Genomic DNA, 15933 nt, shown 5'->3' on the forward strand with positions numbered 1-15933 from the left:
CTCAGCTCCTGCTGTCCCCCAGTCCCTGCCTGCACCCCCAGCTCCTGCTGCCACCGCGCCATCCCGCAGGGACGTACCGCTCCATGGCTGCTGCTCCCTCGCTTCCCCGCACCCTCCCGCACTTTGCCCGCCGCGGTGCCGGGGCGCGCTGCGGGCGCTGCTGGCGGGAAGAGGGGGCGTGGGATGAACCCGCCGTGCACCTGGGGGGCGGGGCTGGTTCTCCTGGGCACCTGCAATCCCTGTGCCCTGGGGGGGCTCGTGGGACCTGAACCCCCACCCCGGTGCTCCAGGGACTTCAGCTCACAGGAGAGTCTGGGCAGGAGGGAACTTCGAGGATCATCCAGCCCCTGTCCCTGCCGTGGGTGGGGACACTTTGCACTAGACCAGGGAGCTCTGAGCCCCATCCAAGCTGGCCTTGACCTGCTGGAAAGCACCAGCTCTTCTATCTCTTCAAAGCTGCAGAGCTGGATCCGCCCTCTGAAACCCGCCCATGGTGGGGCAGCAGCTTCAGCACCCCTGGAATGAAGCCCTCTCCAAGGAGATGGATTGACCCCAAGGCCCCAGGGAGGGATGGAAGAGGTTGTCCAGGCAAAGCAGGCAAGGGGAGAAGGGGCAGGTAATGCCCACTCCTTGCTGGTACATCTCCCTGAAGTGGCCAGGACCTGGCAGAAGGAGAGGATGCTCTCCAACCCTGTGGCTGCTCCCTCTGCTGTGCTCTCCTGCCAGCCCCAGGACTTCCCCAGCACCCCAGGCTGCCTGGACTTTGCATCTTCCCGGCAGCATGGTGATGTTGGACCATACTCCTGGACCTGGAAGTTCTCCTGGTTGCATTACAGAGATTGCAATCCTGAAATGGGCACACCAGAGCTGGCAAGTCCATGTCCTCCTGCCAACAGATGGTCTCTGTGGGGCATGTGCTCCTGATGCTGCAGCCAAAGCACCTTCCAGGAGGATAGGGAGCCTCTGAAAGTGTCCCAGCAATGTGGTGGCCTCTGGTGTGGAGCTGCACCCTCTTGCTCTGGGAGGAAAAACCTCTTCTGACTTCTCTGTTGGTCTGGGTGCTCCTGCCATGGGGCTGAGCTCCCCCAGGTCAGCTGCAGCCCTTCCCTGCTGATCCTTTGGGCCATGTCCATCACATGGAGCCCTCCATCTCTCCCACAACAAGAGGAAAAAAGGTGATTTTGGGGCTCTCAGCCCCCAAACCATTTGCCAATGCAATTTTTTTATTATTTTTAATATTTTTTTTTCCATAGGGGACATGTTGTGTTCTAAAATTTCCTTTCCAAGCATGGGGCAGCCACAGCTTCCCTGGCAACCTGGGCCAGTGTCTCACCACCCTCACAGTGGAGAATTTCCTCCTAAATCTCCCCTCTTCCAGTTTAAATCCATCACCCCCCATCTCATCCCTCCCTGTCCTTGTCCCAAGTCCCTCCCCAGCTTTCCTGGAGCCCCTTCAGGCACTGGAAGGTGCTCTAAGGTCTCCCTGGAGCCTTCTCTTCTCCAGGCTGAACACTCCAACTCTCCCAGCCTGACTTCATAGGAGATAAGATAAAACAAGCTTCCAAAGATAAAATAAGCTGCAGGCGGGCATGACTTGCACCCTGTTTAGGAGGAATGGGGGATGTGATCTGGTTGACATTCCCCATTCCTCCTAAAGAGAGTGAAGGTTGAGTGACTAGAGCAAGGGCATGGGTTATGTGCAATAATTCCTGGAGGTGACTTGGAAATGAATCTGATACTTCCATTTTAAGGAGAGCACTGAAGAAACTTTCAGCTGATGTGCAAAGTGTCTGTGCCATGGCAGTTCCCCAAGGAAGCCCAGATGTTGGCCACACCAAGGGAGCCTAGTGTGCTGAGAGACGGCACAGAGAGTGGAGTGGAGACACCACAACCATGCCCTGGGCTAGCAATGGGATCTGGAGCTACACAATATACTGTGGGAGTGACAAGCTGCATATTTGATACCCTGGGCTAACAGGCTGTCACTTTCTGATGGAATGCTGTCCTTCAGGTCAGCTTGGCTCATTAGAATCTCATTAGAATCCCAAAACACACCTCCACCCCAAATGCTACCCCCCTCCAGGGGTGCAACCACCCCTCACTGAGCTCCTGCTCTGACTTTCCTCTGGCCTCTTCCTTTACATGCAAAGCAAGAGAATTTTGCACCAACCAAAACAAAGGTGTGAATGACTCAAGTCCCTCAAGCTCCACCTGAAAGGTAAAAACCAGTATAAAATGGGTTAAGAGAGGAAGGATGTCAGGGAAGACACCATTGCAGGGACCATCGTAGGGAAGATTCCAGATCCTGATGGATTATCCTGGGCCTCCAGGACCAGTCGATGGGCTGAGCCTCTCCACCCACACAGGGACACCTTTGGGTAGGATTCCAACACTGGGCTGCCCTGGGAAATGTGGAAACCTGGAAGTGGCTTTATAACTCTCTGTGTGTGTAGCCAGTCTGTGTCCACCATATCCACACGTGCTCTGCAGACAGGGAGTTTATCCCCAGCGATCCAGAAGAACTTGTGCACCTGCAGCTTCACATCCCAGATTGTCATGGATGCAAAAATAGAAATGTGCCCCTTCCCAGGCTGGTAAGGAACAAGCTCAAAATTTTTGGAAGGATGAAGAGCAAGTGGTAGGGCACATTGAGCAGTGTCAGGCTGCAGCAGAAGGGTGGAGGGGAAAAGGCAAAGGTGCCATTTGTGCAGGTTTTGGAGCTTGTTTGTCTTGGTGCTCAGCAACAAACCAAGGAAGCTTCTGGTCCCACCTATTTCCATGGTGGAATGTGCAGCTTTGACATTGGAGGGGGAGGCACAAGCAGCGCTGGAGCAGAGATATCAAGGGTGGTGAGGCAGAAGGGGGAGGATGTGTCCAAGCAGAGGTTCACTGCAGCCCATGATGGGATGGCAACTGTGCCCCTGCAGCCCATGGCAGAACATGGTGGAGCAGCCTGTGAAGGACTATGGTGGAGCAGAGGTTTACCTGCAGCTGTGGGGAACCACAGTGGGGCAGATCATAGAATCATAGAATCTTAGGGGTTGGAAGGGACCTTGAAAGATCATCTAGTCCAACCCCCCTGCCAGAGCAGGGTCACCTAGAGTACATCACACAGGAACACATCCAGGTGGGTTTTGAATGTCTCCAGTGAGGGAGACTCCACAACCTCCCTGGGCAGTCTGTCCCAGTGCTCTGTCACTCTTACAGTAAAAAATTTTTTTCGGATATTCACCTTGAACCTCCTATGCTCCAATTTACACCCATTACCCCTTGTCCTATCACTGGTCATCACTGAGAAAAGCCTAACTCCGTCCCCCTGACACTCACCCCTTACATATTGTAAACATGGATGAGGTCACCCCTCAGTCTCCTTTTCTCCAAGCTAAAGAGACCCAGCTCCCTCAGCCTTTCCTCATAAGGCAGATGTTCCACTCCCTTAATCATCTTTGTAGCTCTGCCCTGGACTCTCTCAAGCAGTTCCCTGTCCTTCCTGAACTGAGGGGCCCAGAACTGGACACAATACTCCAGATGCGGCCTCACCAATGCAGAATAGAGGGGGAGGAGAACCTCCCTTGACCTACTAACCACACCCTTTCTAATGCACCCCAGGATGCCATTGGCCTTCTTGGCCACAAGGGCACATTGCTGGCTCATGGTCATCCTCCTGTCTACCAGGACCCCCAGGTCTCTTTCACCTACACTACTCTCCAGCAGTTCAGCCCCCAACCTGTACTGGGACATGGTGTTGTTCTTCCCCAAATGTAAAACTCTGCACTTCCCCTTGTTGAATTTCATCATGTTTCTCCCCGCCCAACTCTCCAACCTATCTAAGTCTCTCTGAATGGCAGCACAGCCTTCTGGTGTGTCAGCCACTCCTCCCAGCTTAGTGTCATCAGCAAACTTGCTGAGGGTACATTCTATACCCTCATCCAGGTCGTTGATGAAGATGTTGAACAACACCGGTCCCAGTACCGACCCCTGTGGGACTCCACTAGTCACACACCTCCAACCAGATTCTGCCCCATTGACTACAACTCTCTGACTCCTTCCTTTCAACCAGTTCCTAATCCACCTCACTACCTGATCACCAAACCCATACCTGATCAACTTATCTACAAGGATGCTGTGGGAGACGGTGTCAAATGCTTTACTGAAATCAAGATAAACCACATCTACCGCTCTACCATCATCTATCCACCTAGTAATTTCCTCATAGAAGGCTATGAGGTTAGTCAAACATGATTTACCCTTGATAAAACCATGTTGACTGCTCTTGATGACCCCCATGTCCTTGATGTGCCTGGAGATAGTGACAAGAACAAGTTGTTCCATCACCTTTCCAGGGATGGAGGTGAGGCTGACCGGTCTATAGTTACCCGGGTCCTCCTTCTTGCCCTTCTTGTAGACTGGAGTGACATTTGCTATCCTCCAGTCCTCAGGCACCTCTCCTGTTACCCATGACTTACTGAAGATGATGGAGAGTGGCCTAGCAATGACCTCCGCCAGCTCCCTCAGCACCCTTGGGTGCATTCCATCCCAGACCCATCATTTATGGATGTCCAGATTACTCAACTGATCCCTAACCCAATCCTCATCTACTATGTCAAACTTCTCCTCTATCTTGACTTCTTTTGGGGCTATATGAATCTGGGGCTCATGGGGAAATCCTGCAGGATGTGGATCTAGAGCCTGTGGAGGACCATGGTGGGGCAGATGTGGAGCTGCAGCCGTGGAGGACCATGGCAACAGGACCAGAGCAGCCCATGGCTCTGTGGAGAGCCCATGCTGGAGCAATCTGCTCCAGAGGGACTGCAACCTCACGGGAAGGACTCATAGTGGAGAGGTTTGTGATGGGCACTTGTTGCAAGACAGGACTGTGGGTTTCCCACAACACCCTCCCATGGGAGGGACCCCACGGTGGAGAGGGGAAAGGCTGTGAGAAGTCATCCCTCTGAGGAGGAAGGATCAGCAGAATCCATGTGAGGAACTGATCACAAACCCCACTCCCCGTCCCCCTGTCACTGAGGGGGAGGAGGCAGAGAAACGGGAGGAAAGCAGGTAAAGCCCCGGAAGAAGGGCAGGCTGGGCGGAAGGTCTATGATACTGGGTCTTGTCCTTTTTAGTGTTCTGAGAAATTAAATGGATTCCTTTCTTTTTCTCCCAAATCTGAGTCTGTCTGTTTTGCCAGTGAACACAACTGGGCAGTGAAAACCTCAGCATCCTCCTCTGGATTCCCAGGTGGTAACAGCTGGGCCTGAGCTGTGCTGGCAGCCAGAGCAGCCCCACCAGCCACTCCAGGATGCTCTTGTCCCAGTGCCTTCCAGGCTACACCTGAAACCTCTGGGAAAGGCTTTCCTCCCAGGAGATGTTCCTGGTGTCACTGGGTGGCTGGTGCATGATGCTGGTGCTGCCTGAGGCTGTGACCTGATGGGGCTCCTGGGGACACTGTCCATCTCCTCACCCTGGTGCACCTGCCTGTCCTGGGGAGGCCTCTGCTTGGCCAGTGCTGGCCCAGGAGCACCTGTGCTGGCCCTGGGTTGCCCAGTGAGGGCACTGGTTTGCCCACCAGGAGCACTGGTTTGCCCATGGGGGGCACTTGGCTCCCGGGGGTGGCCCTGCCATGCCCAGGTTGCCCAGCATGGGCAGCAGGTTGTCCAGGGCAGGACCTAAGCAGCCATGAGGGGATTTTCTTGCCCAAGGGTGTCACCTGGTTGCCCGCCCTCTGGGTGTTCTGAACCCAAGGGCTGTGTTCTGTTGCCATAGTGGTTGCAGGGAGTTGCCCAGAACCCTGAGAACTCCGTGCCCATGGCAACGCTCCCCTGGTCCCTGTCACTGGTGTCCCTGGTTCCAGCAGTGCTGCCTCCAAGCCCAACAGCACAGCAGGCAGTGCAGCCCTGAGGCACCCCCAGCCTGGGCCTGTGCTGCAGCTGGGAGGGGAGGGCTGGAATGCAGGTATTTCTCGGGTGCCCCCAATGCCTCTTAGATCATAGAACCATAGAAAGGTTTGGGTGGGAAGGGACCTTAAAGATCATCTAGATCCAACCCCCTGCCATGGGCAGGGACACCTCCCACCAGCCCAGGCTGCTCCAAGCCCCATCCAACCTGCCCTTCAACACTGCCAGGGACGGGGCAGCCACAGCTTCTCTGGGCAGCCTGGGCCAGGGTCTCACCACCCTCACAGGAAAGAACTTTTTCCTAATGTCGAACCTAAATCTCCCCTCTTTAACTTTCAAACCACTGCCCCTTGTCCTCTCACTACATACCCATGTAAAAAACCCTACCCCGGCTTTTCTGTAGGCCCCTTCAGCTATTGGAAAGTTGCTATAAGGTCACCATGGAGCCTCCTGTTCTCTAGGCTGAACAACCCCAGCTTCCTCAGCCGGTCTTCATAGGGAGGTGCTCCAGCCCTCTGATCATCTTCGTGGCCTCCTCTGGACACACTCAAGGAATTCTGTGTCCTCCTTACATTTAGGACTCCAGAACTGACAAAATGATCACCCAACTATGCCCAAATCAGGTCGCCAGGGGCTTCCACCCAGTGTCCCAGGGTGGCAGACAGAGTACCCCTGGCACAGCTCATCCTGAGGGGGACGAAGGGAGCTTAGGTCAGTGCTCAGAGCTGTGCTGATCTCCAGCCAGAGGCTGGGGCAGCCCCTGCCAGTAGGGCCAAGATTGGGCAAGGCTTGAAAGGGATAGTCCTCCAAGTTCCATGGAAGTACTTTTCCCCTCAGACTCATCCCTGTTTTCCTGTTTCCCCTGGCTAAAGCACCTTTGTGCTGTCTGCTCATCCCCTGGTGTCACTGGCCACAGCTCCAAGAGAGTCCATGGCTTGGAGCATCTGGTACTGGAGCAGGTTCCCAAAGGCATGGAGGGCCAGGAGGCATGGGCATGCTTCATTCTAGAAGGAGCATCAGCTTGTTCCATCCCAACATCAATTTTTTTTAAGGAATACAGTGGATTTTGTGCTGTAACAAATGGGATTTAGCACACGCTTCATGTCAAACCCCCCTCCCACCCAGGGATCTTGTAGCACACTGGTGTCCTCACCTGCTCCTCAGGCTCTGAGCCAGGCTGGGAGCAGTGAGGACAGGTGGGTGCCTGGGGAAGGACTCATCCCTGCAACACAGCAGCTGACTGCAACAGCCACAGAGACTTACTCCTGCCAGTGGGTGAAACTGGTGACCTTACAGGAGCTTCATGCCCAGCACCACACACACTCAGAGAGTTTGTCCTCAGGTCGGGTGTATTTGGTACGTCTGGGGCCTTCTGCCTTGTACTCCTGACAGCAACTGGCTGGTAACCTCCACCTGACAAAAGCAAGAACAGCCACAGTGTGTCTGCAGCTATTGCTAACATCTCCTGTGTGGCTGTTCCTCCCAGGGCTACTGCCAGGCTAGTGTTCATGAGTTACTCTGAAGAGACACTGTGGGACATCTCTTTTCCAAGTCCATTCATTTTGCATCAGGTGAGTCATGGACATTTCTCTTCCTTTGCAAGCCAGGAGATGACTGCTCTTTTTGGGCTGAAATAGGTGGGCAGGGATTTCAAATTTGCATATAGTCTTGCAGACCTCAGCCCACCTGCAGCCTCCTCACTCAGGCACTTCGTGCAAGTGGAGCTGCTGAGGATTGAGCCCCTCGCCCAGAGCTGGTGCTGCTGTGGTCACAGCCGTGTGTCCCCAGCTATTGGGGCTAACAGTGGAACTTTTAAGGAGCAAATGGCACCTGGAGATCAGCAGGTGGGCTGGGCAAAAGGGACAAATAAACAGCAGAGAATCAGCAAGAGCAGCTTGGCAGACTTGGGGAAAACGAAGGCAGGAGACCTGTCGCTCTCCCAAGCAGCCATGAGTTGTTTTACTCCACATTTCAAGACCCAGTGCTGGACACTAACAACCAAGGCAAATCCTGTTCTGCACAGATGCTTGGGATGCTGCCAGGAGGGAGTTGCTGGCCTGTGCAGGGGACATGTGGGTGCTGTGTGAATCACAGTTGGCATGATCAGCTGCATGTGTTGCTGTAAGAAGTGACACAAGTGCAGCAGCTGACTGAGCTGTTGTCTTCTTCTGTCTCCTTGGTGCAGGACACATACTGAAATGGAGGGTTCAAGAACAGGGCTGGTTGGCTCCCCCTTAATGGCAACATTTGCCCATCCAAAATCAACACCAAACAAGTTTCTGCCTGTCATCCACACCATGACTTCCAGCTACAAGAACCGTTTCCCTTACTACCCCTTGGCTCACTGCTCCAGCCTTCCCTGGATGCCCAGCAGCTACTATAAAACTGCTGCCATCAACCCAACCTTGGCTCCCTTCTCCAGTGACTCCCAGGACCTAACCTCCAGCACGAAGCTTCCTTCTATTTCCACCCAAACAGCCCTCTGCACCAGGTACACCCCTGACGACTGGTGCAAGTCCAACCGCAGCAGCTACAAGGGGTCTGAGACCTCCCGGCGTGACGCAGAGCACCTGAGAGCTGACACCACCCGCCTGATCCAGGAGAAATGCCACCAGACAGATAAAAACCAACAGGAGAGCACCAAAAACCTGGGCGAACGCGTCCAGGATATTGGATTTTGGAGATCAGAGCTGTGCTGTGAGCTGGAGAAGATGGTTGGGGAGACCAATGCACTCATGGACATGAAGAAAGGGCTGGAACGAGCCCTGGCCGAGACTGAGGCCCCTCTCCAGGTCAGCCCCGTGTCAGACTGTGGCCTGTGCTGAACCACCTGAAGCCTCCAAAGGCCTCTCCCAGTGTCCGTGCAGCTCCCTGAGGCCTCAAGAGGTTTTGTGAAGGGGTCACTAGCTCAGTTAGTAACAGCAGCTCCCTGCCCATCTGCTGCATCAGCACATGCTGAGCTCACCAGAGCTGTGTTTGCTTAACCAGATATTTTTATAAATGTCCACAATCTTGGTTTGGGAGACATAAGCCCATGTCTTACCATGAGGCTTCAGTGAGGAGAGCACCAAGGGTGGCACAGGTCCCCAAGTCCAGCTTGGTGGCACCAGGGACACGCTGCCTCACATTGATTTAAAGCTGATGTGGCAGCTGAGCTGCTCCTTGTTCCTTGTCAGCCAAACCAGCTGCCCTGGTGCTCCTTCCCCTGCTGCCATTTCTGTGCCCACCTACCCTTTCTTCTCCTACATGACTTGGGAGGTAGGTCCTGCAGCCAGCAGTGATGCCATGTCCCCAACAGGTCGCTCAGGAGTGCCTGCTGCACCGGGAGAAGAGGCTGGGCACCGACCTGGTGCACGACGAAGTGGAGGAGCAGCTCCTGGCAGTGAGTTGGGCACCTCAGACCACGCCTTTTGAGTTATTTTTGCCTCAACTGGCCTCATTAGGTTTTGCAGCCTTGCTCCCTCACTGGCGTGTGTGACACAGCAGGACCCTGTGTCCCTCTCTCAGGCAGTTTTTGGGGCTGTCCTGCCTTTCCCAGCCCCGAGGGAACAGGGTCTCTGTGTTGGCAGCAAAGAGGGCAGGTTTGGGGCTGGGGGTGCCAGATGCTGCTGGGCAGGGAACCCCCAGGCCCGTTGATACCAGGTCAGGATCTGTCCCTGCCCCGGCAGTGGGACCAACCAGCCGTGGTGCTGGTGTCAGGCTGAAGGAGCATTTGTCACACCAGAAGGAGGCAGAGGCCGGGCTGGGGCTGCAGCCCCTCCTGTCCCCTGGCTGAGCTCAGGCCATGGGTGGCTGGGGACACGGCCCTCGCTGCCCGGGGCAGAGGGACAAGCAGGCAGGTTCTTGCTGTGTGCAGGCTTGGAGGGGCTGAGGGGACGAGGGAGACCGGGAGGATCAGGTATGGACACGTAGGGGTCGTGCTTTGCTTTGCCCAGGAAATCAAGGTCATCAGGTCCTGCCAGGAGAGGATGCGGCAGATCCTGCAGAAGGCGAAAGGGCAGCTCAAGTAAGGAGCAGCTGCTCATCTCCCACCCCGGGCTGGTGGGCACCTGCAGTGGTGATGGGAAGCCCCAGCAGACCTCCCTGTACCACTCCCTGCAGCTGCAAAGCCCTGCAGGATCCCTGGGCAGGGGCAGGGATGGCTGGAGCTGTGGGCAGCGGGATGGGGAGGAAGCCGATCCCCCCGGCAGCCCCAGGGACACTGCTCTTGGTGTGTTGAAGGTCCAACAGGGCGGCCCAGCACGAGGTGGAGAGGGACCTGGCCAACAAGCAGACAGCCCACAGCATCGACCAGAGGTGCCACCAGCTGAGGAACACCTCCGAGGGCATCAACTACCACCAAGGGGTGGAGAAGGTCGATGACACGTGAGTGCAGGTCGAGCTGTCCCCGGGGTGCAGGGCCTCTCCCTACCAGGAGCTGCTGTCCCCAGCCACTCTAAAGGCACGTGTCCCTGCATGGCATGTCCATCCCCCCCTGGAGACACCCACCTCGGAGGGGCCATTGCTCTGCAGTTACCCCCAGGGGAGCACAACCCTCTGCTTCCAGCTGGGTGCCCAACATCCAAAGGGGGAAAGTGACCCCACCTCATCACACCTTCTATCAGAGCCAAGAGATCAGCCCGGAGGCGGGTTCCATGCAGCATCTCTGCTCAGCTCATTGGGTTCATGCCTCTCTTCTAAGCTGTTTCAGTGCTTGCAAGGGTCCTCTTCATTGACATTGTCTGGGGGTTCCCTCTGGAGTGGAGAGGGCCTGGTCGGGAGCCAAAATGACACAGAAGATAAAGAAAGAGGAAGTGTGGTCCTGGGGCTGAGATCAGCTGCTGATGGCACCAGGATGTTGGTTTTGGCTCTGCAGGGAATGGCCTAAATCAGAACTTGCAGAGATACACCCCCAGGGGCAAAGGGCTGAGGGAATAAATCTGCTGATGGCACAGATGCCTGTGGGTCAGAGGGGGGCACAGACTGATTCAGCTTTTCTACTGGTGGAATAATTATTCCTAGTAGAGCTCAGACACATTGAGACAGGTCAATGAATTGCAAAGGATTGACACTGAAATTCAGAGGGGAGCAAAACATCAAGGATCAGTGTTTTGAATGGAGCTCATGTGGCAACTCAGCCTTTTGTTGCCCTTGTTCTGGACGAGTGCACAGGTGTGAACTTCCCCCTGAGTGAACAGACAGGGGATGGAGCTTATCTCCTGTCCCTTCAGTTGGGTGGAAAACTGGGTGTGAGCAAAAGGCACTGACCACGACCTGTGGGTTGTTGGGATGCTGGGAATCACCTGGCACTGAGCTGCCTCCAACGGGGACATTTGGGCTTTGATGAAAACCTTCCTTTTTTAGGGAAACCTGTTGTTTGTCTGAGCTTTCACAAGAATCACAGTTGTCTTCATGGACACGTCCTGGGTTGATAAGTGCTACTGAGCAAATTGTGTCCAGATGTTTCACTTTCCCATGGCCAAATTAGGGTCATAGGTTTAATCTACATTTCACTTATGCTGCTCCCTGGCAGGGTCCATCCCTGCCCAGCTCCAGCTCCAGCAGCATGGCCTGACTGGGGCCTCTCCTTCCCCCTGCAGGATCTCAGTGCCAGAGTCATGGGCCAAGTTCACAGATGCCAACATCCTGCTGTCCCAGCGGGAGCGGGCAGCCTCCGCAGAGCTGCGGGACAACATCCAGACCCTGCTGGAGGTGACGAGCAACGAGATGCGGCGCCAGTTCCACGAGGCCAACGTTGCCTTCACCAACCGCGTGGCAGAGACAGCAGATGCCAAGAGCAAGATCCAGGCCCACCTGGCCAAGGTAGCCCCGACCCCTTCTGTTGGGTGTGACACCGTCACTTCCTGGTGACAACACCCTCCTGGCCCCAGCAGAGGGACAGTTGCCACAAGAAGCTGGTTATAGTGTCATTTTCTGCTTGAAACTCAGAGAACTGGGGACTTTCTTGTTGGAGGGATGAGCTGGCACTGTAGCTCCATCTCCAGGCAAACTGTGTTTTGCTGGTGCATCCCAGCACAGGAGATCTTCACAGGAGGTGCCAGTGCAGGTTGCATCTCCTGGTAGGTCCTCCAGAACCTGGCTGCCCTGCAGGAAGTCTCTGCTGGGGTTTGGTGCCTGCTGGGGGGCTGGCAGGCTCACTTCTTCTCCCAGGATGACAAGGGCCAGTGGTCTGTGTTGGCTGCAGGGGAACCCACGTCTTTGCTAAGCAGAGGAAGTCGAGACCAGTGCTGGGCACCTCTCTGGGACTAGTGGTCTCAGGGAAAGCTGCCAAGATGCAAAGTGCTGGACACTGGATTGATGACCTGAGTGGAAGCTGGGCTGGCAGCTCTGCAGGCTGGGGCCACGTCCTCAAACAAGGACCCATTCAAAACCTTCCCCCCCAGTAGCTGCCTTTGATGGATGATCAGTACCTGCAAGCAGTGATTTTGGGAAGCTGATGATTCAGTAGATCCATCACTGTTCCAAAGCCTCCTCTGATGTGACAGCAACAGCAAAGAGGGGCTTTTCCCCGAGGAGAAATCGCTGCAGGATCTGTGCCTCCATGAGTGATGGTGGCCTGAGCCTGTGGAACTTTTTTCTGCAGACAGGAGTCAAGGGGAACACTGTGATCACTTGAGAATATATGTTTTAATGTACACGTTTCCTTCTCACCCCAGACACTGAGGGAAATCTTCCAGATTGAGACGAGCATAGAGGACATCCGCAAAACCATCCGAGACCAAGAGCCTGCCCTGAAGGTGGCGCAGACCCGGCTGAAGCAGCGCACCCGGAGACCCGACGTGGAGCTGTGCCGGGACACTGCCCAGCTCCGGTAAGGCACGGGCACGGGGCTGGGAAGCCTTGAGGAGTCACTGCTGAGGGTGCTCACGAGCATCCCTGGATGACAAAAAACATTTATTTATTTTTTTTCCCTAACTACTCCTTCCATAAATGTGCTGACAGAACCAAAAGCCCTGAGCAGGTGCCCCCAGCTTTGGGTGCTGGGAGAGCTCTGCACCATGGCTGGGTACAGCCCGATGGCACTTCCCAGGGGCCAGATTTTTCCCACTTGGGTAAACCTCATCTTTTCTCCTGCCTGCTTCCTCTGATGGGCTGGTTTGAGAGCACTCTGCTCCTTCCCTTTGGGAAGCTGCAAGAAAGGAGAAGCAGCAAGGGCTTTCCTCCCCTGGAGACAATGCAGGTAGACCCTTGCAAGGACATAGGGAGCTTTTTGGGATTGCACCCCAAGGACTGTGGAGGAGCAGGCTGCCCTGAGCACCTCATAGCACTCGGAACCTCACCCCTACTCCTGACCAGAGGCTACAGCTCTAAGGGAAGCCTTTGGACAGCAAACCCAGCCCACAGCCCCTTCAGCATCTCACACACCATCCTTTCTTCCAGCCTCTGCTTGTTTCACATTCATTTCCAGCCTCTCCCAGCTCTCCCGTCTTGCTGTGTGTGCATCCATGGGTGTGGGGAGTGCCCCTGCAGCAGGAAGTCCAGGAGGGGGAACAAAGAAAGCCACCAAACCAAAGGGGAACGGGAAACCACAGCTGCTCATCCTTCTTGGTGGCATGAGCTGCTCCAGGAGACATGGCTGGCACGGCCAGAGCCTGAGAGCAAAAGGAGCCTGGGCCTCTCCGGCCTCCCCAAGGGTCAGAGGGGTCTGCCCTTGACTTGCCCACCCCCCTGCCAGGAAGAGGGGGTCCAATTAGTCTGAGCACACAGACGGGAAACCCTGAGCCCAAACAGCCCGTCAGCAGCATCTGCTGGAAACCAGCCCTGAGGGGGCTATTAACAGCGGTTCTTGCTCTTGTGCAGCCTTGTCAGTGAGGTCCATGAACTTGACAAGACAATCCAGGCCCTTCAGAAGCAGCTGAGAGACACCCAGGACAGGCTGCAAGTGCTGGCTGACATCAAGTTAGTCCTGGAGCATGACCTGGCCATCAAAGCCAACTCCCTCTTCATTGACCAGGAGAAGTGCCTGGGGATGAGGAAGAGCTTCCCCAGCACCCTGCGTCTGCTGGGCTGTGGTTAGACTGGGCCCAGCCCCACTCATGGGACCTGTTGGGGGAGGCATTCCCAGTTTTCTTAAGATCCATTCCCAGTTTTCCTAAGACCCATTCCCCGTTTCCCTTGGACCCATTCCCTGTTTCCCTTGACCCAGTTGCTGTTTACCTAAGACCCATTCCCTGTTTCCCTTGGACCCATTCCCTGTTTTCCTAAGACCCATTCCCTGCTTCCCTTGGACCCATTCCCAGTTTTCCTAAGACCCATTCCCAGTTTCCCTTGGACCGACCCATTAGCTGTTTTCCTAAGACCCACTCCCAGTTTCCCTAAGATACCTTAATTTACCTGATTAGACTTCCACTTCCCAACAAAATGCCCGATTGGTAATTAAATTATCCCTTTCTATATTTCATGCTCTACTGGGATTATTTTTCCCTCGGGTATTTCTCTCTCCTGGCTGCCAGAGAGTAGCTGAAAACACCCTGTGTGAGACTAAGAGTAAATCAACCCATGGGGATTCATTCCCATCCCTTCAGGCTGTGATTTTAGGAGAAAAACTGCTGAGTCTTCTTGAGTCTGTCCAATGTGGAAAGATGAAGAAAAACTAATGGGTCCTTAAGTCTGGCTTCAGGCCCTGCCATGACTGCCACAGTGCCTGCTCTCTTGATGGAAACTGGACCTATTTTACCAAGTCTTTCAGTTTTCACAGGGATAAGTCTTTATTCAATCGGAGGTTCAGTGCGAAAGTCACTTGGCAAGTTGTCTGCTTAGACCCATGTGTCACTTAGACATTCTGAAATCTCAGCAGAGCTCAGCTCAGTCTGAAGCCTGTAGGCATCAAGAATCCCAGAAGGGCAGGAGCTCAAGTCCCTTCTCCTCCCTTGGGAATCCAGGCCATAGACCTTCTAACCCAGTGTGGGGGCTCTCAGGAGCTGAGAGCATCTTTTCTCATCCCCAGATGACTCCATCCCACACCTCCAAGCAGATCTCCTGCCCTGCGACTCTTCCAAGGACAGCTCTGGGCAACCTGAGCCAGGGTCTCATCATCCTCACAGTGAAGAATTTCCTCCTGATGTCTATCCTAAATCTCCCTGCTTCCAGTTTTAATCCATCACCCCTCATCCCATCCCTCCCCACCCTTGTCCCAAGCCCCTCCCCAGCTTTCCTGGAGCCCCTTCAGGCACTGGAAGGTGCTCTAAGGTCTCCCTGGAGCCTTCTCTTCTCCAGGCTGAACAGTCCAAACACTCCCAGCCTGGCTCCAGAGCAGAGCTGATTCAGGCCTTGGATCATCTCCATGGCCTCCTCTGGACTTGCTCCAACAGCTCCCATGTCCTTCCTGTGTTGGGGACCCAACAGCTGGACCCAGCCCTGCAGGGGGGTCTCCCCAGAGCAGAGCAGAGGGGACAATTCCCTCCCTGGCCCTGCTGGTCACACTGCTGGGGATGCAGCCCAGGACACAGGTGGTTTCTGGGCTCCAGCACATGGTGCTGGGTCATGTTGAGCTTCTCATCACCCAACACCCCCAAGTCCTCCTCAGGGCTGCCCTCCACCCACTCTGCCCAGCCTGGATCTGTGCCTGGGCTTGCCCCGGCCCAGCTCAGGTGAATGAGCACCAACCAAAACAAAGGTGTGAATGACTCAAGTCCCTCAAGCTCCACCTGAAAGGTAAAAACCAGTATAAAATGGGTTAAGAGAGGAAGGATGTCAGGGAAGACACCATTGCAGGGACCATCGTAGGGAAGATTCCAGATCCTGATGGATTATCCTGAGCCTCTCCACCCACACAGGGACACCTTTGGGTAGGATTCCAACACTGGGCTGCCCTGGGAAATGTGGAAACCTGGAAGTGGCTTTATAACTCTCTGTGTGTGTAGCCAGTCTGTGTCCACCATATCCACACGTGCTCTGCAGACAGGGAGTTTATCCCCAGCGATCCAGAAGAACTTGTGCACCTGTAGGTTCCATAATTACACTGGCCAATAACCCAGCTAGTAGAGTTTTCAGTGAATGCAACCAAACTCCACTGGCCAGTTGGGAAAGATTTCCCTAC

The 15933-nt window shown here is 54.9% G+C and overlaps 2 protein-coding genes across 2 annotated transcripts in view; one reads left to right on the forward strand and one right to left on the reverse strand.

The window, feature by feature from the left end:
- Positions 1–62, reverse strand: part of LOC104397768 (proline-rich acidic protein 1-like) — a 1110-nt gene extending 1048 nt beyond the window's left edge. Inside the window, exon 1 of the mRNA XM_010007779.1 lies at positions 36–62. Coding sequence (XP_010006081.1) covers positions 36–62 — 27 coding nt within the window. The remainder of the gene's footprint in view (positions 1–35) is intronic.
- Positions 63–8131: 8069 nt separating this feature from the next.
- Positions 8132–13911, forward strand: LOC104397769 (tektin-3-like). Its single transcript, XM_010007780.1, has 7 exons — positions 8132–8686; positions 9193–9276; positions 9830–9900; positions 10116–10259; positions 11474–11696; positions 12551–12705; positions 13695–13911. The coding sequence occupies exons 1-7, from the start codon at positions 8132–8134 to the stop codon at positions 13909–13911; spliced, it is 1449 nt and encodes a 482-aa protein (XP_010006082.1).
- The last annotated feature ends 2022 nt before the right edge of the window (positions 13912–15933 follow it).

This window comes from Chaetura pelagica, unplaced genomic scaffold (assembly GCF_000747805.2).
Source record: "Chaetura pelagica isolate M959 unplaced genomic scaffold, ChaPel_1.0 scaffold251, whole genome shotgun sequence".
NCBI classification, from domain to species: Eukaryota; Metazoa; Chordata; class Aves; order Apodiformes; family Apodidae; genus Chaetura; species Chaetura pelagica.